General features: G+C 42.8%; 1 protein-coding gene across 1 annotated transcript in view; it reads left to right on the top strand.

Annotated features, from left to right (window-relative positions):
• The window catches only part of LOC140905541 (T-cell surface antigen CD2-like), a 111,253-nt gene that overhangs the window by 137 nt on the left and 87,717 nt on the right, over positions 1-23,399 (top strand). Inside the window, 5 exon segments of the mRNA XM_073329082.2 lie at positions 5,508-5,740; positions 5,742-5,817; positions 9,080-9,193; positions 9,196-9,339; positions 15,267-15,386. Of these exon segments, the coding sequence (XP_073185183.2) occupies positions 5,508-5,740; positions 5,742-5,817; positions 9,080-9,193; positions 9,196-9,339; positions 15,267-15,386 (687 nt within the window).

The following is a 23,399-nucleotide window of genomic DNA, read 5'->3' as shown; positions in this document are numbered from 1 at the left end:
ATTGTTAATACTCATTCCTTGAGCCTAGACAAGGGTGATGGCGATCTTAACAGGGTGCTGGTTAGGCCCATTTGTGCCACAATGATAATTGACTCAGTGACCCAGTTCCAATAGGGCTATAATTTTCAAGGTGCATGGGACCTATGACTGCATCGTCCCAGGGTTTCACCCAGTTATCAGAATTTGGGGTGGTGTCCACACTGCATTGTAAGCCTGTCCCCTGACTCAGTTATAGTTGAGGAGCAAGTTATTACCAGTATGTTTTAAATTATTCCTTTAATAGTTCTTTTCATATAGAAATGTGAAAGCACAATTAAAGGTGACTGATCCCATCTCTGCCACACATCATCTACTTAAAGCTAAATAGGGTAGCTTGGGGCAGGATGGATGATCTGATAAAAAATGCTTGGATCTTACTTAAATACCATGGGCCACATTCTTCCCTGGTTTAACGCTACTAAAATCAGAGATGAATCTGGCCTCTTGTCCCTAAGAGCATTATCGCTGTTGCCACAGCGAGTGCAGTACAAATAAACAAATCATTTAAAGAGTGTTACACAGCCCTCTGAACTGTAGCTAGCCCTTATGAAGCTGCAAAGAGCAGATATTTGGGAAACTGGCAATGGGACCTTTAGAGTAAAATCCTAGTCCTGATCCTTAGCCATTGACTTTAATAGAACCAGGATTTCACCCTAAAACTCTTAGGACTTGATCCTGCAAAGTTGTCAGCACTCAGTCCCCAGTCCAGGCAAAGTGCTTAAATACATGCTTCACTTAAGGATGTGAGTAGTCCCACTGACTTCAAAAGAACTATTCATGTGCTTAGATTGAAGCATGTACTCAAATGCTTTGCTATTGGGGGCACAGTGTTCAGCTCCTTGTAGGATTGAGCCCTCATTGTTAAGCACATGGCCTCACTTTTTCCAATGGTAAAATGGAGATAACAATATCTACCATCCTTTGCAAAGTGCTTTAAGATCTCTTGGCTATTATTATTTTATTTAGCTTTCAGTCTGGGGGAAGCCACAACCGGAGTTTGCTATTATAATATTTATAATAATACTTTGTAAACGGTTTTAATTTCAAGTTAACAATCCTTTATCTGACATGTATTAATACAGCATGGAGTTTTTCCTATTGCCCTCAATGAAGCTGTTGCATTTTTTTTGTAACCCTATTCAAGAGCAACTTCACTGTGCATCATGTAGACCCATTGCTCTTTTCTAGTAACAAACATTTTATTAAAGGGAAACAGAACTGTTGACTATGTAAGTATTTTTTGCACAGGAATATTAACAGAAAGGATGATAAATAAATGATCATATAGTAGGGTGGGGTCAGTCTAGGTTGTAAGTTACATTAAGTACATACATGTTGGTATTATTTCTAGTTATAGCAATTATTTTTTAAAACTTTGATCTAAAAATTAAGTTGCGATTTTGGCTTATAGATTAGAACAGGCAGTAGTGGATTCAGTACACAAGAACCATTCATGAATGACAGGAATAAATCCAACAGTAAATCATTTATGATGGCTGTTTAATGTTTTCTATGTACAAGGACTAGATAAATAAGGGATATATTCTTGCTATGGACTTAAAACAGACTCTTGATTTCCTTGAAGGCTCTATTTATTTAAAATGTTTGAAACTTTAAAAGTGACTATTTCTTTTCTCAGATGGGTAAAGTACTATCAGTGCAGCTCTTTTTAGTTCACTGCACATGAATCATCTCATCCTCTTTGCGACTGCAACTGATCAGTTTGTAGCTAAATTCTGATCGCTGTGTCCTTTGTAGAGTATTTCAATTGGCACTATCAAAAAATGTTGTTTCATTGTCTATACAGAGGACTTAATGTTTGTTTGTGAGGCTCAGACTTCTGTTCCAATTATTTGGGAGACCAAGTACACTTTTAAAGACCTATTAGGATTGTCTGTCAATTGGAATACTATTAAGCTTTCCTTCCTCAAGATTTTGATCAACTTTTCCCTCATCTACACATGCAAAATATAAATGATAGAATATGCAATACAAATAATAATGAATAGTAATAACTCTAAATATCTGGGAGTAATTCTGAGGAGTAGCAAGTATCTGAATTACATTTTTTTTCTTTGTCAAAAATGCTGCAGGTTTTACAAAGGGCTTTGTTGCTCCTGTTAACACTTACTGGGAGAAGGAATATTATTAAAATAGTTACACTTCCAAGAGTGAGTGATTTCAGAATGTTCCATTAGAAATGGATTTTAGTAAGGCGTTTGATACTGTGCCACACAGGGAATTATTAGTTAAATTGGAAAAGATAAGGATCTATATGAAAATTGAAAGGTGGATAAGGAATTGGTTAACAGGGAGACTACAGCAGGTCATACTGAAAGGTGAACTATCAGGCTGGAGGGAGGTTACCAGTGGAGTTCCTCAGGGATCGGTTTTGGGACCAGTCTTATTTAATCTTTTTATTACTGACCTCGGCACAAAAAGTGGGAGTGTGCTAATAAAGTTTGCGGATGATACAAAGCTGGGAGGTATTGCCAATTTAGAGAGAAACCAGGATATCATACAGGAAGATCTGGATTACCTTGTAAACTGGAGTAATAGTAATAGGATGAAATTTAATAGTGAGAAGTGTAAGGTCATGCATTTTGGGATTAATAACAAGAATTTTAGTTATAAGCTGGGGATGCATCAATTAGAAGTAATGAAGGAGGAGAAGGACCTTGGAGTATTGGTTGATCACAGGATGACTATGAGCCGCCAATGTGATATGGCGGTGAAAAAAGCTAATGCGGTCTTGGGATGCATCAGGCCAGGTATTTCCAGTAGAGATAAGGAGGTTTTAGTACCGTTATATAGGCACTGGTGAGACCTCACCTGGAATACTGTGTGCAGTTCTGGTCTCCCATGTTTAAGAAGGATGAATTCAAACTGGAACAGGTACAGAGAAGGGCTACTAGGATGATCTGAGGAATGGAAAGCCTGTCTTATGAAAGGAGACTCAAGGAGCTTGGCTTGTTTAGCCTAACCAAAAGAAGGTTGAGGGGAGATATGATTGTTCCCTATAAATATATCAGAGGGATAAATACCAGAGAGGGAGAGGAATTATTGAAACTCAGTACCAATGTGGACACAAGAACAAATGGATATAAACTGGTCATTGGGAAGTTTAAACTAGAAATTAGATGAAGGTTTCTAACCATCAGAGGACTGAACTTTTGGAATAGCCTTCCAAGGGAAGCAGTGGGGGCAAAAGACCTATCTGGCTTTAAGATTAAACTCGATAAGTTTATGGAGGAGATGGTATGATGGGATAACATGATTTTGGCAATTAATTGATCTTTAAATAGTCATGGTAAATTGGCCCAATGGCCTGTGATAGGATGTTAGATGGGGTGGGATCTGAGTTACTATAGAGAATTCTTTCCTGGGTATCTGGCGGGTGAATCTTGCCCATATGCTCAGGGTTCAGCTGATCGCCGTATTTGGGGTTGGGAAGGAATTTCCTCCAGGCAGATTGGAAAAGGCCCTGAAGGTTGTTCGCCTTCCTCTGTAGCATGAGAAACAGGTCACTTGCTGGAGGATTCTCTGCTCCTTGAAGTCTTTAAACCACAATTTGAGGACTTCAATAGCTCAGACATAGGTGAGAGGTTTATCGCAGGAGTGGGTGGGTGAGATTCTGTGGCCTGCATTGTGCAGGAGGTCAGACTAGATGATCATAACGGTCCCTTCTGACCTTAATATCTATGAATCTATGAAATGCCGAATGCTTTTTAAGAAACTTGATAGCTCAATAATAGCTTCCCTTTGTGCTGGTGGATGCATTGCATGAAACTCTTCATCCTCTCACAGGCTCTCCTGGGCTATCCCTTTCACATTTCTCTAATTATTTTGCTGCCCAAGCATGATAGTCTATTTTTTTTTATTTGACTCCAATATTACTATTACACAAAACAGCAATTAGTTTTCAGTTTTCCTTGCTGTGATGTGTTTTATCATATCCTAGATCTAATGAAAACTTTATAATAAAGGTTTATATATTATAATAGAAGATTTATAAACGTAGTTTCTCTCTATGGGGAAAAGAACTTACACTGTGTAAAAATAATTCAGCCTAGCTCACCATGCCTACCAGTATAGCTTTATCCCATATATTAGAGGGGAATTAATTTCGCAAATGGAAGATTGAATAATCCCTGGTTATGAATGAAAGTTTTGCTGTTAATGAATTTATTTTATTTAAAATTTACAAGGATGTATTTAACCTGTCTTATAGTTTCAATATTATTTATCAACGTGCTTATTCAGTACGGACTAAGAATCTACACAAATGTTTTGTGTGGAGTCAGCTTCTCATTTGAAGTCACCTTCAGGCAAAAATCTGTGCTCTAAAAACCCAATCTGCTATTACTCTTCAGAGGCTGTGATTTTTAGGTTTAGATTCAGTTTGAGATAAATGGGCATGAGTTCTTGTGACAGAACATACCATGGGAAGATAAATGCTGCTTTATATGTAACAACATGAATAAGGCTAAACAGCCTGTACCTTTCTTAGTAATACCAATATTTAGCCCTTATGTGACACCTAACATCTTCAAGTGCTGAACAACCACTTGCAGTAGCACCCTTGTGAACTGGGTATTATCCGTTTTGCGCAAAAGTAACTGAAGTCAAAGGTGACTTGAAAAGGGAAAAACCTGCCTTTGGGCCTGTGTTTATCAGGTGATAGTACCCATGAAATAGAGCTCTTGGAGGGAGTGTATCTTGTGGTCACAGCAGTGCGGAAGGCAGGACTTCTGGATCTTACTCCCACCTCTGTCACTCACTCACTCACTGTGTGACCTCAGGCAAGTTGCTTAAGCCAAAATTTTGAAAAGCGACTAAGGATTTTCAGTGTTCAACTCGGACACATTAAAGGAGGCTGATTTTTCGGAAATCGCTGAGCAACTGGTCTTTAACCTGTCTCAAGTTTAAATTAAGGCATTCAAGATCAATGGTCACTTGAAAAGTTTGGCCACAGGTTTGAATCATCAGAAGTATTTTGAGTAATTTTGGCTGCCTCAGCTGGGGGTGCCCATCTTGAGGCATATACAATACAACCTGATTTGCAGAGGAAATGCGCCCTCACAAGCCTTATTGACTTGGAGCAGCAGGTGCTCAGTGCCTTTGAAAACCAGGCCCAAGGGGTCTTAAAATGACCACCCCCAAAACCAAGGCATCCCTAAGTGCACTTCTGAAAACTTGGCCTTTAACTACTCTGTGTTCAGAATTAAAATGCAGGGTTGGGAGGCTTAACTAACTAATGTTTGGGAGCTGCTTTGAAGGCCTGAGATGAAGCAGCTATATAAATGCCCACCCTTATTTATGAGGGGTTCTTTGGGAAATAAGGGAAAAGTGGGGCATTTAACTTTGTGAACAAGTTATTTAATGCTGCAGTGTCTACTCTTAACTCTCATCCATAGATGCTTTGGACAGACACTAATCGGGCTGTATTGTTCTTCCCCTATTTGAAGGTTCTGCAAACGAAGCCCATAAAGCGTATGGTGTTCTGGGTGGTTCTGTTTTCTTGAACGTTCCTGACTTCAAAGTGGAAAAGCAACATGAAATAACATGGCTCAAAAATGCATCATTCCTCGTGAAAGTCAAAAATTCTACAGTGAAATATTACAGGGAAAGGGAAAAGGAAAAGTATATGATGTTCCTTAATGGAACCCTGCAAATAGACCGCCTGGTGGAAGAGGACAGGGGGAAATTACATAGTGACCGTGTACAATGACAAGGGACAGCTGCAAGTGAAGAAGAGCTTAAATCTGAGCTTTCAGGGTGAGTCACCTTCCACATCCTTCCCACCATAGCTGGATGAGTCCCAGTCTCTCCTTCTGCTGAATGGGTCTCCATCCTGTTTCCTTGTGGTCTCTAACTTTGCTGCGTGGGCTCCTTTTCACTGAAGGGCTAGCTCTTCTGCGTCTATTCCCTTTCTCTGTTCTTGGGTGGGTTCCTCCTTTTCCTCTCTTGCCAGGTGAGTCTCCCTGTTTCCTTCTTTCCCTCTGTTCAGTCCCTCTGCTGTCTGATTTCTTCTCTCTCACATCAGCCACGAACTCTGCCAGGCAAACAGACCTGCACCGGTATCTATGAACAACGGAAGAAGTTAGCTCAGGTTACACTGAGCCTTTCTTTTGCTACTCAAAATATCCAGGAATCCAGGTTTTTATATATACTTTTGGGAGGGATGGAAGGCTGGGGTCTAACTTGGGGAGGGCGGGGGGAGAAAGGTGGTAGGACCCTTCCAAGCTCCTCCCACAAATTAATAATCCACTTGAGACATCAAATTGAGATGCCACTCGTGATGGATTGTGGAGATGTTTGAACTGTTTGCACGCTCTGCTGGGCTCACCTCCCCTAACTGGGGTTCAAATATACCCATGGACTCAGCTAGGCTCCTTAAGCTTGTGTTCTCCTCCATAAGACACACATTTTGGAGCCCAAAAAGACCGCTCAGGAGAGTGCTGGTACGCATGCTGCTGCCCAATTCAAGCCCTGATTTCACAACAGACAGTGAAACCTTTCTTAAGCATCCATTCAAGGGACTGATACCTCTAGGTTGTTTGACCAGTGGGATGTGGAGCAGAACTGTGCTCTGTACATTTGGAATACTTAAGCAGTCTCCTAGAACAGGAGGCTGCTGAAAAAAGCCTGAGATCTTGCACAAATTTCTGTAACATGAAGGTTTCAGAGTAACAGCCGTGTTAGTCTGTATTCGCAAAAAGAAAAGGAGGACTTGTGGCACCTTAGAGACTAACCAATTTCTTTGAGCATGAGCTTTCGTGAGTTACAGCTCACTTCATTGGATGCATACTGAAGTGAACTGTAGCTCACGAAAGCTTATGCTCAAATAAATTGGTTAGTCTCTAAGGTGCCACAAGTACTCCTTTTCTTTTTGTAACATGAAGATTTTGATAGCTATGGCAGGCAGGGATGTAATTGTTTTGTTTGTTTGTTTTTACTGACATAGATTTTCTAGTTTTTTCTGGTGCCCAAAACTGAATGCAGAGTTGCAGATGTAGTCATGCCAGAGCTGCACAGAAGGAGACTATTGTCTCTTTGCTCTATGATGTAAAGCCTTCATGTAATTTCCCCCTCCCCCACCTCATACCTCTCATGCCAACTCCTCCCTGTATCACATAGCGTCTTTCCCATAGTAACTGCAATGTGTGTTTGCTTACATTGGACTGATGGCCTCCTGTATGGAAGACAGCAAATACTGCGATCTCCCTACATCCCAACTAACCACCTTAGTGTTCACACCTCAACTGCTATAAGAGGGCCTCATCCTCCCTGATTGAACTAACCTCGTTATCCATAGCCTGATTCTTGCTTGCATATTTATACCTGTCTCTGGAAATTTCCACTATGTGCATCCGACGAAGTGGGTATTCACCCACGAAAGCTTATACTCCAATATGTCTGTTAGTCTATAAGGTGCCACAGGACTCTTTGCCACTTTTACAGATCCAGACTAACATGGCTACCCCTCTGATACTAGTGTCTGAGAGCCTGCATAGTATCTGAGGTATTTGTGGGTGGAGATAGAGCAGCAGTTGAAGTTTTGCCCTCCTTGGCTCTTCCCCCAGCTCTGAGCTCAGTTTCCCACACACAGATCTAGGTGGGAGGTGTTATATCTTTGAACAAGGTAATATAGCTACAGCTCTGGGTCCTCTCCCTGGTTGCTAATGAGCAGCCACCGCAGCTAGTGCCAACTCTGCTCTGGAAACAGAGAAGGAGGTGGTCAGTGGAGCCTGCAAGTGGACTCCAGACTCTGTATGGATGGAATAGCATTCCTGAATCCAAGGGCCCCTGAGAGCAGTGTTGTGGGGAGGGTTTGCAGGATCCCCTAACTCCTCCTACCAGATAGGATGATGCAGCAAAAATTTTGCAGGGGGAAACTGGTAGTTTGCTCCTCCCTTCAGCCATGCCTGAGGGGGTTCTCCATGAACTAGAGCAGTGATATTCAGACCTCAGTGGTTCAGGAGCCAAATTAGTGACCAACATCACCCAAAAGAGCCACAGTAGTGTGAATTCCTTGTTTCATTTACTATAGTACTATTCATATTCAAACAGTATGATGGGAAATATTGTGTGTGTGTGTGTGTATGTATATATACTATTCTCGCAGCAAATAAGGTAGTGCATGTTGATAATTGGTTAATAACACAGTAAAAGCATCTTGATTGGTTAATAACTAAACCACTCAGTGTTTTAATATCACGTGCTGCAAGGAGCTGCAGGAAATATATTAAAGAACCTTTTGCAGCTCCTGAGCCACAGTCTACTGAGGTTATGTCTACACTGGCACTTTTGTTAAAACTTTTGGGGCTCATGGGTGTGAACCTCCATCCCACCCCCAATGTCCACACGTTGTTAAAATGTGTGCCAGCGTGGCATCATCTGGAGCTGCTCTCCTGGCAACGAAGTTACCACCCCTCACGGGCGGGGGGGCGGTTATTTTGTCACCAGGAGAGCTCTCTCCCGCCAATAAAGGGTGGCTATACAGCGCACCTTACAACAGCATGACTACAGCGGCAGGGTCACACCATTGTAAGGTGCACAATGTAAACATAGCCTGAGCTAGAATGGTGTGGCCCCTTGTGTTTCAAAACTGAATAGAACAAAGGGACTGGGATTCTCTCTCTAAATAAACAATGAAATGTTATCTCCAGAAGAAAAACTCTACAGATCTGTAGGGAGGGAACAGAGAGGAAAGTGATAATGAGTCATAAAGGTATTAAGCTTTTTATAAAAAAAACAAGAATGCAGACCAGTGTTGTGCTGGCCTTTTCTTTGCTGCTGTCCCATCACATCCCCCCTTGGGTCTAATTTGCGGTTTGCTCTCAGGCATTGCTACTTTCCCACTTTCTCTTTCACTGAATATATATGTTCCTTTCACAGGATCATTTTGTTATGTTCTGCCCATGCCTCTAAAATCCTTCTAGGTTCCTTTCTATTATTCTGTGGATTTTGCCAGTTCTAATAATGAACTTTTTAAAATTAGAAAGCTTCACAGACTACCTCTTGTATTCTCTTTCAGAAATTGTCTCTAAACCAGAAATCAAATGGATATGTTCGCAAAAATTAATAAAGGTGATATGTGAGGTGAGTCAGAAGAATAAACCTGCTTTGCATTTGCTTCAAAGTAAAACAAGGCTCTTGCAAATGAGCCAAAATATGCAAATGGCATATGGAAGATTGACTATCAACCCAAGAACACAATCCTTACTGCAAAGTTCCAGTGTGAAGTTAAAAATGATGTTAGCAAGAAAACTGATGCTCAGGAAATCATATGTTTAGGTATAAAGTCTATATTGTGAAAAGGTGTCCTAACCACAGCCCACAAACAGTTACAAACATACAGTTGTCTCCAGGGTGCTGATTCTAAAACCAGTGTCAGTCCAATAAAATAACTGAGGGAACGGACGTGCAATAGGTTTTATGCAGTACTACACAGCAGGAAGCAAAAAAACAAACCCCTTTTTTTTCAGTTGTTATTCTTTATTATTTCTACAGCACCAACAGTATCCATTGCACTGCACAGACAATTACAACTTCAGGGGTCATTTTAGTTGGATAGAATAAAATTACCCAAGTTGAAAATTGGTCAGGACATCTGTTAACACCCTATGTTGCCAAAGAATGGGCCTGATTCTTCTCTCTTAATCCCGATTTACACTGTACCCCTATGTGACTCCATGGGCGTCAATGGACTTGCTCTTGATTTACACCAGTGTAAGGCTATGACCACAGCACAGGTGCTACCGTGGCATAGCTGTAGCGTTGCAGCTGCGCACTGTAGGGTAATGGTGTAGATGTTTCCTACAGTGCCCGAAGGGTTTTTTCCATCCCTGTATTTAATCCATCTCTCTGAAAGGCAGCAGTGAGGTTGACAAAATAATTTTTCCATCGACCTAGACGCGTCTACACTGGGGGTTAGGTCGGCTTAGCTATGGTGCTTAAGGCACAAAATTTTTCATGAGCCCGAGCGACATATTTAGGTCAGTCTAATGTTTAAAAAGTTAGGTTGCCCCAGCTATGGCGCCCAGAGGATTTACCCCCCACTATAGAAAGCTATAGACAATAGAATATAGAACTATAGACGATGAATTCTTCCATCGACCGAGCTACCCTGGCTGATGGGAGAACCCTTCCCGTCAATGTAGGTAGTACTCACAGTGCTGCAGCTGTGCCGTTGTCGTGTTTCAAGTGTGGGCAAGCCCCAAGTGACAGGAGAATTAGATGCAAAGAAGTCTTGATCTTTTCTACCCTTGTATCTACAAAGTCAGGGGTGCCACACTGGCAGATGGATTCTTTTGATAAAAAAAGTGGATGTCCTGATGGTGCTATTTAACATGTGCATATAAAGCATGGACTTCCTTTACAGTGAGCTTTTGGGAAATTAGCCATGTTTTAGGAGTTGATCATCTTAAATGAGCAATCAAGTCGGTTAGGCCTCGGAGTACCTTTTCTTAAAGGAAAAAAGGTTTTACAAAACTTGCTCTTCATAGAAATGTTTTCATGAAACTTTAGGGGGGAAAAGTCACTAGAAATTTATTTGTTTGAACTTGTTGCCGGCACCCAGTGCCGAGAGGCTGAACAACAGCTTGAGTTGGTTCATTACCCGGTGTGCTACACCCAATAATCACAACGGGGTGGAGAAGCAGAAAAGTTTATTTGCAGCTGCAAAAAGGTACAGGGAGAATAAAATCTCAAATCCTGCACACAGATCAGGAAGTTACACAGGCTTTTATACATCCTTTTTCCCAGCATACTTATCCAATAGCAAGCTGCCCCAAGTATCCATATAGCCAGCCAATCCAGTTCCCAGCTAGTTCCCTGATTCTCTGTATCATTTGTTAAACTATACATAAAGCTGCTTTATTCAGCATTGTTCTTCCATATCTCCCCTGTTTGGCCTTGCTTAGTTTCAAGCAGTCTGACTCTGCAACATATTGTTGCAGATTCTCAGCATAACTGCTGTGTGTGCCTCCAGGGAGGGAGGGGAGGGGCAAGGACACTTGGGCCTAGTACGCAGAGCTGCTGCGAGTGCCTCCAGGCAGGAGGGGGGGCCAAAGACACCTGGGCCTAATGCGAGGGGGTTTCATCGACACTCGTGGTCTTCCCCTCGAGTTACCTAGTGGCCATGCCCCAGTGTCCCCAACAAACTGAAACAGTGTCCTGCAGTGTTGGAGAGGCAAGCCCAGCTGCATTAGGCTAGTGTGCAATCAGTGAAACACACCTGAAACTGACCAGTCTTTTCTTTAATTTTCCATCTTTGGTAAAATACAAGAAGTCAACAACTTAAAAATTAATCAGGGCTCTAAAATCCTTTCGCTTTTAATAATCTCAAGTGTCAATAGAAAAATTGTTAAAAACTTAATTTCATTACCTATGTATTTTTAGTCCTTTAAAAGTAATATCTGAACAGCTTTGATGGCTTCCCACCTCTGGTAAAGTCCTGTGGCCTGTGTTATTTAGAAAGTCAGACTAGATGATCATAATGGTCCCTGCTTGCTTTATAGTCTATGGATCTCCATTTATGCAATTAACTCTCACATGTTCCCTTTGACGTGTTAATCTGGGCATCTGGCACCTTTAGACACCAAGCAGTTTAACAGTAACATAAGTAAAATTGACAATCAGGTGGTAGAAACCTACATATTTACTACAAGGGGAACAGTGCTGCAGGTTTTACTCCTATAGTTTTGCCAGAGTCATAGCTGCAGAACTGGGCATTTACAGCTATTACAAAAGAATTATATAGTCTAAATTAGAGATCCCAAATGTTAAATCATCACTATTTAATATCTGTTGACCAGTGACTCTGCGCTACATTCTGTATAGTATACAGTTGAGAGATGGAGTCAAATTCTTTATGGAATTAACTGTGTTGGCTTCAGTGAAGTTACGCAAGCAGAGAGTTTGGCCCATTGACGATACCCCAATGAGTTTATAATCTAGATCAGTGGTCCCAAAACTTTTCAGGGTCATGCCCCGCTTTACCCCAGATGCTGCAGTAAAAAGTGCCACTGAAAGCATGCAAATCAATAAAACCAGTCAGCTTTCAAAGGGGGTGAGAAAAGAATCCTACAGTGTGGGGCTCATTGGAGTGAAAGGGTGATTGTCTGCCCCCTTCAGATGAGTGGCAGGGCCATGGCCCACCCATGTAGCACCAGGCCCAGCCTGATCTGAGCATGAGAGGGGGCAGCTCTGCCAGCTCCTGGAGCGATGGAAGCAGTGAGAGGCTCTGCCAGTGTGGAGCAGAGGCTAGCAAAAGTGGGAGAGAGGTGACTCTTCCCACTGCCTTCAGGAGAAAAGGAGACTGCTCCTAGGCACTTAAGGGAGAAAGGGCAGGAGATGGCTTCTCCCCAGGCGCAGTGGACTCTCTCTGGATTGGCCCTGGTGGACAGTGGTGGGCGGTTATTGGACCGGGGCGGAGTATCCCTGTCAGCAGGAACCGGGGCAGGGGTGCTACTACAGCAGGTCCAGGCTCATCCACCTTCCTGGAGAACAGAAGCTGAATGTTGGCAGGGAGGTGTGTGAGAGATGTGCCGTGGTGGCGGTGCAAGACTCACTGCTCTGGCGCATGTTCTCCCAGCAGCAGCTGGGCGAGCTGCCCCAGGACAGCCAAGGCTGCTTCTTCCACAACTGCAATGGTTTCCTCTTCTGCTACATCCTGGACTATATGCAGGACCTGCTGCTGATGCTACCCCAGCACTTTCCTGAGTGCAGCCACCTGCAAGGGGAGGCCAAGTACTTCCAGCTGCCCGAGATGGCACGCCCTCTGGCACAGAGCCGGGGCCAACTGAACGGAGATTCACCCTGCACCACAATGGCTCCCTCTGCACTGAGCAGCCCTTGCCCCTGCTTAGAGATCTGGAGCCATCTGAAGGTGGGGGCACTGCCTCAGCCCCTCCCCCTACCTCCAGCGACATACACGAAAACCTGCCCTGCCCCCTTATGCAGGAGAAGGGAAGTTCCATCTCCACCCCCCCCCCTCACTTGCCCCAGGGCCAGGTCATTGCCCATCCACCATAAGTTGGGGCACATCCAATTTTTCACTCCTAGCTGTATCACCACCTCAGACAGCGTGGTGGCAGCCTGAAACAGCCAGAGGAATGCAAGTGCAGATATAAGACTCAAGAAACAGTTCTCAAAGGTAGCCAGAGATAACCCTATTAAATTGACACAGAAGCATGAGGAGGGTGATCCAAAGATGGAGTCACCACAAAGCAGCGTAGAGTTGCTGTTTCTTACTGACACGTTCATTTGTGTATATTAAATACTTGGAGCTTATTGCATGAAGTTCATTCTTTCATCACTCAGGGCCAATCCTCATTTCATTGTAAACTGTAAACTGACAATAATAATAATGTGTGTAAACTGACAATAATAATAATAATAATTATTAATACCTAGCACTGGTATAGGGCTATTCATCCATAGATCTCACAGCACTTTACAAAGGAGGTCAGTGTCGTTATGTAGTTTCATTGTCTTCAATGGAGCTGTGTTGATTTACATCAGCTGAGGATCTGGCCCTTGGTGTTTTCTTGTGACTTGGCTGCTGAACTCTGTCAGATATCAGGGGCTGGGTAGTTTGGGGTACTGTGTGGCCCTGGAGAATAAGTAGCTAGTCTGTGATATTTTTTTCTGTAGCATCAACAGCTAACAAAAGCATTTGTCACTGAGGTCTTGAAGAAATATATAGCAGAGGTGTCATATCAAAAAAACCAAAAGCCCCTTCCTGCACCCCAAACACCTCATTCCCAGCCCCACTCCAGAGCCTGCACTGCCAGGCCAGAGTCCTGACCCACTCCTGCACCCCAACCCCCTGCCCCCGCCCTGAGCCACTCCCCCCCCACAACTGGGAGCCCCTTCCTACACCCCAAACCCCTCATCAGTGGCCCAGGCCCGGAGTCCTGACCTGCTCTGGCACCCCAACACCCTGCCCAGAGCCCCCTCCCACACCCTGAACCCCCTCAGTCCCAGCCCCACCCTGCAGCCCTCACACCCATGCCCCAGCCCCTCCTAGACTCCAAACCCCTTATCCCCAGCTCCGTTGGGTCACTGGCATCAAAAAATTTCTTCAAGTTGGTTGTCAGAAAAAAGTTTGGAAACCACTGGCCTAGTTGACAGATCACTGGACTAAGACACTGTAGACTTGTGATCTATTCCCAGCTCTGCCACTGGCCTGCTAGGGGACTTTGGGCAAGTCGCTTCACTGACCCGTGACTCAGTTTTCCCATCAATAAAATGGGGATAATGATACTGACCTACTGAGATCTATGGATGAAAAGTAACATATAAGAGCTTAGTATTATTCCACTCTTTAATGCATACAATCAAACAGACATTCCAGATGCACAGGGACGTTCTCAAAGAAGTGTGGTGCTGGATGGGGGAAGTGGAGATATAAACAAGCCTATTTGGATAAAATAAGTAACAACCCAATCAACCTTCACCCTTAAATCAAAACAAAAAAACTGGTTTGTGGTTACATAAAGTCTGGTTAATTTTTCTGTTTCTTCACTATTGTTAAGTCTTATATAGCTCCTGTTTTGAGGTCCAGCCAAGGCTAAAAGAGCAAGCTCTGATATACCATGAAACAAGCTGTTCACACAGTATTTCCGGTTCAGTAGGAAGCACTCCTGAAAAAGTCTGTTTTTTGTCAGACTCTGAGCCCTACTTTTGCCCAGTCAAAGCATTTTGAAAGTCCCTAAAGGGCCAGAAGGGCATTCAGATCTTTGTGTGCCAATCTAGAACAAGACTTTTGAGGTTTGACCATCACTAGCAGCAAGTTGACACCTATTGTTGCTTAGGCAAGACACCTTGGTACTCCTGTGAATGCTGCCTCAAACTTTCCCTAGAACTTTCATCAAACAAAGTGCATCCCAGACACATTTCATAGCTATGTTCCATGAAAACTTAGCAGGAAGCAAAATTCTCTGTGGCCATAAACTAGTGGTTTAACTTTGTTTGTGCCTCAATTACCCCTCTGTAAAATGGGGATGATAATACTGAACATTATCTCAGAGGGGTGTTCTGAGTCTTAATTTGTTTGTGAAAATGCTTTGAGATGCTGGGACAAAAGATGCTATAACACTACAAGGTTTTCATATCATCATCACTATCCATGTCATAAGCTTCACATGTGTACATTCTCCAGATCACTGGGACCAAATTCCAGACTTTGCATTGGAGTTTTCTTCTCTCTGAGCTAGGGCCACTGGACAGTGTTCTCATTGGGAGCATTGCAGGAGGTGCAGTTGTCTTTATCATCTTTTTGGCTCTGCTGATTTACTGTATCAGGAAGAAGAGAGCAGAAAGATATGAAGAACAGAGTAAGCACTTGAAATTTTCATGTTGTTGTCTGACCACTTAAGATCTAGTTTTCCACAAACTGCTCAGAGATAGGTTTCAGAGTAACAGCCGTGTTAGTCTGTATTCGCAAAAAGAAAAGGAGTACTTGTGGCACCTTAGAGACTAACCAATTTATTTGAGCATAAGCTTTCGTGAGCTACAGCATCCGATGAAGTGAGCTGTAGCTCACGAAAGCTTATGCTCAAATAAATTGGTTAGTCTCTAAGGTGCCACAAGTACTCCTTTTCTTTTTGCTCAGAGATAGAGAGAGAGAAAGAACTGAATTTTGTCACACTGAAATTCTACACCTCAACTGGTAGTTTTAATCTTGGTTACTGATGGTTGTTTTTAACAAGACAGTGCTATTTTCAAGGACTATTATTTACTAGTGAGGGGAGAACAGACCATCCAAAAGCTTGCCTCAGAGAAGCATCCATGATTATTTGAACATCCTTCATCTACATGTAAGCTTGAGACTCTCACCAACACACTTTCTCATTATATATATAGTTAAATAAATAAAGGCAACCAACATCATCAATTGCATTTGAATTGAGAGTGATTTGGGGTGCTTCTATTTTTGGGGTGCCTAGAGAGTGATTTGGGGTGCTTCTATTTTTTTTGGATATGCAGCCTGAGACACTGTAAACAGAACAGATTTTCAGAAAGTACAGAGCATAAGAGAGGTTTTGTTGTTATTTATTTATCCTCTAAAAATCAGGCCCTGTTAAAATGTCTCAACTTGCGCACCTGAACATAGAGGTATGCAAAAATCACTAGTAATTTTTGAAAATTTAGACTGAGTTTTAGTTTTGGTGGTCACAGAAAAAGAAAAGGTATGTAATGAGATAAATCTAATTCAAGAATACAACAGAGGTATTGGCTATAAATAATTAACAATGAAAACATCATTACAGGAAAATCATATTATTAGGGTGAACAGGGTTTAACTAAGTCCTACATGTTCATGAGATGTTTTCCTGGTGTGACTGGCTTGACCAGCAACAGGGAGGACCATAAATCTCTCAGTAGCCTTTCCTTGGTATATATCCAGTCCGACCTTGCAGACTTGAGAGGTTTGGACAGTTCAGCAACTGAACCAAACCCAAACTCCAGGCCTGTTAGGCTTGTCTTCACGAGAAAACTAAGACATGTTAGAACATGACCTTGAGGAGTCATGAACATAAGAACGGCCATACTGGGTCAGACCAATGGTCCATCTAGCCGAATATTTTGTCTTCCGACAGTGGCCAATGCCAGGTGCTTGAGGGGAAATGAACAGAATAAGCAATCAAGTGATCCCCCCAGAATAAGCAATCAAGTGCCCTCTCCCTGCGTCTGGCAAACAGTTTGTTTTAGTTACCATGTTTCATTAACTTTGTGCCCTAGCAGTGAGTGTAGACAGGGACTGTTGTCTTTAACATCTTGCCAGCTGGTCATGGGTAACCTTACTGAAAGCAAAGATTTACCCATGATCCATTGACACAATGTTAAAACTGAACTTGTCCTTGTCCTCACTGAATGTTAAGGTGCATTTAATTCTGTTAATTACCATCAAAGTAATTAGGTCCTTTAGAATGGTTCAATAGGAGTTTAGGATCAGTTCAGTATCTGAGCCAGTGGGTCACTCAGTCCCTAAATCAAATCGTACATGGTCACTGGCCTTTCAGAAATGGTAATAAAGTGGCGAAAGACCATTAGTCTGCTTCATCTATGTGAAGTACATTTAGTATGGGTAAAAAGTACAAGACTGATTGCCCTTGTGTGCGGAGTCCTCTATTTGCCTGCAAAGGAATTGCATGGACAGCAGCAGGGCAAACTTCTTTTACGCTGCCCCCTGCTGATGTGTCTCAACCTGGTCTTCAAGGGGTCACTTCCAAAGATGAGAGAGGAATTCAGTCTCCTTGGCTTATTTCCTACTTGCTGGTAAGCTGTTGTAGCTGTCCAGCAGAGCAGGCTCACTGCGATAGAGTATTTCAGTCAGTTCCATACCCTCCTAGGAGCACTGTGACCCCTACCAGCCAACAGACGGGCCATAGAAGTAGTAGATGGCAAATTCAGGTTTTATTATTTCATTGAAATAAACAGGGTCCCCAACACCATACCACTTAAACCATGCAAGTATTTGACTGCTTGCCAGTGTCCAAACCTTCTTCCCTAGGTAGTAGTTGTTCACCATAAATAACAATGCCACATTCCTTTTTGACTAATTTTTTTCTTATTGTCCTTCTGTTTATTTCCAAAATATCCAGATAACTAAAAGGCACTAGCTTCTGCATGATACCTCTGCTTTCTCAATCTCCAGTTCACGCTCCCCAGAAGTAGCCACGTCAGCAGCAGAGACCGCCTGCACAGTCTCAAACTGAGTACCGGGCAGTGCCCCCCGGCCCAGGCCACGTTTCCAAGGCTGAAGTTTCCAAGCCACATGAAAGAGAGAGACCGTAAGCATTTATCCTGGAGGAACAGAACCTGTCCTATTACCTGCTCTGGTGGGACCCACCACAAAAATAACCTTGCAAATAGCCAGCAATCCTCCAGACTGGCTGCATTTGTTATGGAAGATCATGATCTATACTGAATGAGTGATGAAAAGGCTCGTCAATGGAGACACGAGGAGATCAAAGATCATTACCTTGGCCATTTTCTCCAAGTGGCTCTATGCTAATGTGGGGCATTTAGTCCTGAAATCTGCTTCCTTTTTGCTTCATTTGTGTCAAGGTTCCTCCCCCACTCTGAACTCTAGGGTACAGATGTGGGGACCTGCATGAAAAACCTCCTAAGCTTATCTTTACCAGCTTAGGTCAAAACTTCCCCAAGGTACAAAATATTACATCCGTTATCCTTGGACTGGCCGCTACCACCACCAAACTAATACTGGTTACTGGGGAAGAGCTGTTTGGACGCGTCTTTCCCCCCAAAATACTTCCCAAAACCCTGCACCCCACTTCCTGGACAAGGTTTGGTAAAAAGCCTCACCAATTTGCCTAGGTGACTACAGACCCAGACCCTTGGATCTTAAGAACAATGAACAATCCTCCCAACACTTGCACCCCCCCTTTCCTGGGAAATGTTGGATAAAAAGCCTCACCAATTTGCATAGGTGACCACAGACCCAAACCCTTGGATCTGAGAACAATGAAAAAGCATTTAGTTTTTTACAAGAAGACTTTTAATAAAAAATAGAAGTAAATAGAAATAAAGAAATCCCCCCTGTAAAATCAGGATGGTAGATATCTTACAGGGTAATTAGATTCAAAAACATAGAGAACCCCTCTAGGCAAAACCTTAAGTTACAAAAAGGGTACACAGACAGAAATAGTTATTCTATTCAGCACAATTCTTTTCTCAGCCATTTAAAGAAATCATAATCTAACACATACCTAGCTAGATTACTTACTAAATGTTCTAAGACTCCATTCCTGGTCTATCCCCGGCCAAGACGACTACAGACAGACACAGACCCTTTGTTTCTCTCCCTCCTCCCAGCTTTTGAAAGTATCTTGTCTCCTCATTGGTCAGGTGCCAGCGAGGTTACCTTTAGCTTCTTAACCCTTTACAGGTGAGAGGAGCTTTCCCCTGGCCAGGAGGGATTTCAAAGGGGTTTACCCTTCCCTTTATATTTATGACAATTTGGTTGTACCTCTCCTTGCCATTTTCTGGTCTAACTTTTTTTTTACTTTCATCACGTCTCTCTCTTTCTTCCTATACCTGCAGTCCCACACAAACTCGCCTCTAGTTGTTGCAGCCAGTCATTTGATCTTATAGAGAGGAAAATAGTTGTGTTAATTGTAATGATGGGCTAACATATTGGAGTGCTGCCAAGAAACTACAACTTTATTTCTTGGCTAGTGCCATGACCTGGTTCAGGGTTCAGATATGCTTGTCACATGCCAGAAACCAGTATCCATTTGCGTGTGAGATTCCTGTAACACAGTAATACATACTACCAACCAAAACCCAAGCAGACTAATTAATAACTAATTTCTCTGAACCTTGTTGGCTCTCTCATCCAGAGATGAAAGTGGGCTGGTACGGCGGACTGGTAAGTGGCCATTGGCACCGGGGAGTGCTTTAACGTCACTGACCCTTTTGCCCACCCCTCCACCCCGAGTGCTGATGGGGGGTGGGAAGGAGGGGCAGCTGCTCCAGGGCCTGGCGATTTAAAAAGGGCCTGGGGCTCCCGGCCTCCGCTACCGTGGCCGCGGCCAGAGCCCCGGGCAGCATGAACGGGCTGGCTGGGGGAGGCTGACCCCGAGGCCCCGCCCCTTGTGGGGGCCCAGAGTCAGGCCCTCGTACCGGTAAGTATCATCTTACTTTCACCCCGCCCTTCTCCCATGGGCACTTCATGAGAATTACTTTAGATCTCTGGCTGTGGTATTCTCCATAATCACTATATGGAGTGACTTTATTCCCGTCTAACTGCACCTGAGGCTGTCACATCAAGACTTTAGTCGAACTTGTATGTCTAGGGCCCAGTTAATGCCTTAGTTACACCCCAGACGTAGTGTGGACCATTGTACTGGGATGCAGAAGACCTAGGTTCCTATTTCTGGGTCAGCCACTGTCCTGCAGTTTTCTTTCCTATCCTTTGTTGATCTTCTCTATTTAGACTGTAAATATTTGTGGTCTCTTGTTAAGTGTTTGTTCAGTGCCCACCATAGTGGGATCTCTAGATGCTACATGTAATCATTTTTAAAAAAAAGAAAAGAAAAATGAACCACCCCCCACAAACCTATGCAACCCCAGTAAAGTCAATGGGGAAGCACGGAGATAACTAAGGGAAGAATATTTCCCAAAGGATCATTTGGCTTCAGTTGTAAGACTAAGTTTAGCATAAACCATCCAAAAGACTATGCTAGCTCTATTCTCCAATGTAACTGACAAACTTACGTACAATATCTACGATCTGCTAAAGTACTGTTTTCATAAAAATGCTGTGGAACTGACCAAAGATTCACCAGTGCGGCACCTTCTGCTGGTCATCTGGGAATTAGCTCAACTCCAGCTCCAGAGCACCCTCCAATGGCTCATCTGCCTCAGGCCCTGTGTTCCTTCCCGACCCAGTGCCCCTTTCCCTTGGGGTTCTGTCCACCACAGTACCCCCAACACTCTGGGTCTCCCCACCCAGGGGAATCCCCAATCCTCTATACCAACCTTGCCTCAGTGGCTACTGCCAGTCATCATCTAGCCCCCTTTCCCTGGGGCAGACTGCAGTCTGTAATGGCCACTCAACACTGGCAAGGGGCTAGGACCAGCTGCCTTTGCCTATCCCCAGGCTACACCTGTGCAGCCCCAGTACCTCTTTAGGCCTTGAACAAAGCCACAGCCTGGGCAGTTGCCAGGCTGGAGCACCCCAGCTCCTCTTGCCCTTTTCCCCAGCTCTGCTCTGCTTCAGGTACCCTGTGCTCCCAGGCAGCTAGGCCCTTCTCCCACCAAGCTAGAGAGAGTGTCTGACCCAGCTCCTCCCTCAGCTCTTTTATCAGGGCCAGCTGTGGCTGCCTCCCCAATCAGCCTACCTTTACTGCTTTTAACCCGTGTTCTCCAGGAGTGGGGCAGCCGCCTCACTACATGCCTGAAAAAGAAACAACTTTACCAAATTCCATAATTTTCCTATCCCACAAGCCTCATTAGATTTGCTTAGTTGATACGTCAAAAGATTTTTTTAAAAAAATTCTAATCAATCGGCCTGCAAAATCAATTAAATACCTGAAAGTCAAGTTAGGATCTTTTTGGTTCATGCATGTCACCACAAAGAGTGACTGCACTTTGAATGTGTTGATTATATGTGAGTCAGAAGGGAAATCGGTTATCAGTACCATTGTTATATTAACTCTGCATTACTCACAGTAGTAGAAATTGTATGGAGAGCTGACATGTCATAGAGGGTCAAATTATTCCCCTGGATGCACACGTTCTTAAATTTGCAAGGGTATCCAAGGAACGCTGATGGCCCACAGTTAGGAAATACATCGCTATTGAGGGTGTGCCAATTTTATGTACAGCCAAGTCACTTCTCATATCCACAGTTTAAAATTAGTATATAGAATCTATATAGTGTAGATTGAATGTGAATGATTGCAAAGAAGTCCCTTCAGTTTAGATATGCATTAAGCAGAAAACATGCAAATGCTCAAAACACACTTTTCACTACACTCAATAGCCAATAGGAAAGTGAGAAAACTAAAGAGCAAAGAGAAAAAAAGCAGGCTTTGGACAAACATTTTGCAAAATTGATTTTGTATGTTGCCTATATTTTACCAATATACCATGGTTTTGCTAATTTCACCAAATCCTGCAGTCCTTTATCTGGGGTATTCTGCTCTCGTTGAAGATTGTGTATGTTTTGCACAAGAAGAACTGAAAGAGAACTTGTAGGATTTGGCCAGGGTAGAGCTGCAATTTACACACTAGTTAAACTATAATATTCCTTAATCTTTATCTTTTAACAATGTAATTACTGCAAATGAAGAGCTGGAAGGATAAAAATTGATGCATGCCAGGTACGCAAAATCCATTTCTGGTAACCTCAATTTTAAGTCCATATCCTGAATAATGTGACTATATTTCTTTCAGCTGATGACAAAGCCTTAATCACAACTCAACCAGGACAATCCAAAACGTTGTTGAACAAACAGATTAAACCTTTTTTAAAAAGGAAATACTTAGGCTATGGGTTTAATTAAATATCCTTTCAAATGGAAAGGTTCTTCATTACACTGTTCTCTCTTTCAATCAATTTTAAAATGATTTTGAGGGGAGATATGTAATAATCATCCAAAATCCAGACCCAGAGCGTAGAGCAGTTGCTCAGCTACTTTGAAGCTGCGACAGCAGCCTCCCCATACTGATAGCACAGCTATGATTTACTGTATGCACACTACCTGTCAGGGGCAGGAGAAGTTAACCAAGGGAGCCACATCGGGCTCCAATCCTACAAACGCTTAAGCACATATGTAACATTACTCACCTGAACAAAGTTACATACATGCTTAAGAATTCCCAGGATTGCGGTCCTTATTTTCAGACTTATCTAGCCTCAGCTATTTGTAGAAATCCTGACCCCAAACCCTCCTACAGAAAGAGCCACCACAGAGCCTCAGTGTAGCCTACTATTCCCTACCTCATGTTGCAAAAAAATGATGATTTCATTGTTAGCATGTATATTGTCAGAATTTGCCCCTGACTATGAAGTGCATTGCAGCCTTGAACACTGAAAAACAAAAGGAAAACAAACAAGCCACAACACTGAGCTACTCCTCAATGGACCTGGATGTGATCTCTGAAGAAAAAAAGTGTAGGATATCGAGGATATCATCTACACAATGCATATCCTGTGTAGATACAGGAACGTTAAATCTACAGACTCCGCTGCCGGTCTCAATTGGCCCTGTGGCATAGAGCTTTTGGAAAATAAACCTCTCTTTTCTATGTTTGTAGGTTTAGTTGCACTATGTTGCTATGTTCCTAATCTCTGGTTAATATTGTTTGCTAAGTGCTTAAAAAAAACCCAAAAAAACAAAAACCCACAACTTTAAGAGCTACTACAAAACCCCCAAATATAAATAAAATCAATTTTACTCAAAGCCCATTAGCATGCTTCTTAATATCAGTATTATATCTGGGACAGTGATTTCCGTGAACTACATCTTCCTATGCCAGAGGCTCTCTGTACACATCATACCACTTTTTTTAAAGTAGTAAGATGGAGTGTAAGCTTAGGAGTTTGGGAATTTTTACCCTGAAAGCAAGTAATACTCAAGTTTTTTTAAATGTATATGATGATCTTAAATTAACTGGGATCCCTGGCATAACAGAATTCTCTTGTTTAGGTGTGAGAAAAAGTATTCTATATCCATCTGATGACAAACAAAAGTAAGTTTTTAGTCATAAGTATGGAATTCCATAACCTCATATTTATCGATGATGGAATGTAATTTTCTATAGGAAAGATAACTTATTAGCTTCAGTTTGTAGGACATTTGGGGTTTGACAAG

The sequence above is a fragment of the Lepidochelys kempii genome, chromosome 1 (genome assembly GCF_965140285.1).
Source record: "Lepidochelys kempii isolate rLepKem1 chromosome 1, rLepKem1.hap1, whole genome shotgun sequence".
In the NCBI taxonomy this organism is placed as follows: Eukaryota; Metazoa; Chordata; order Testudines; family Cheloniidae; genus Lepidochelys; species Lepidochelys kempii.
Note: the sequence above shows the minus strand (reverse complement) of the source record. Positions and strands in the feature narration are given on the sequence as shown.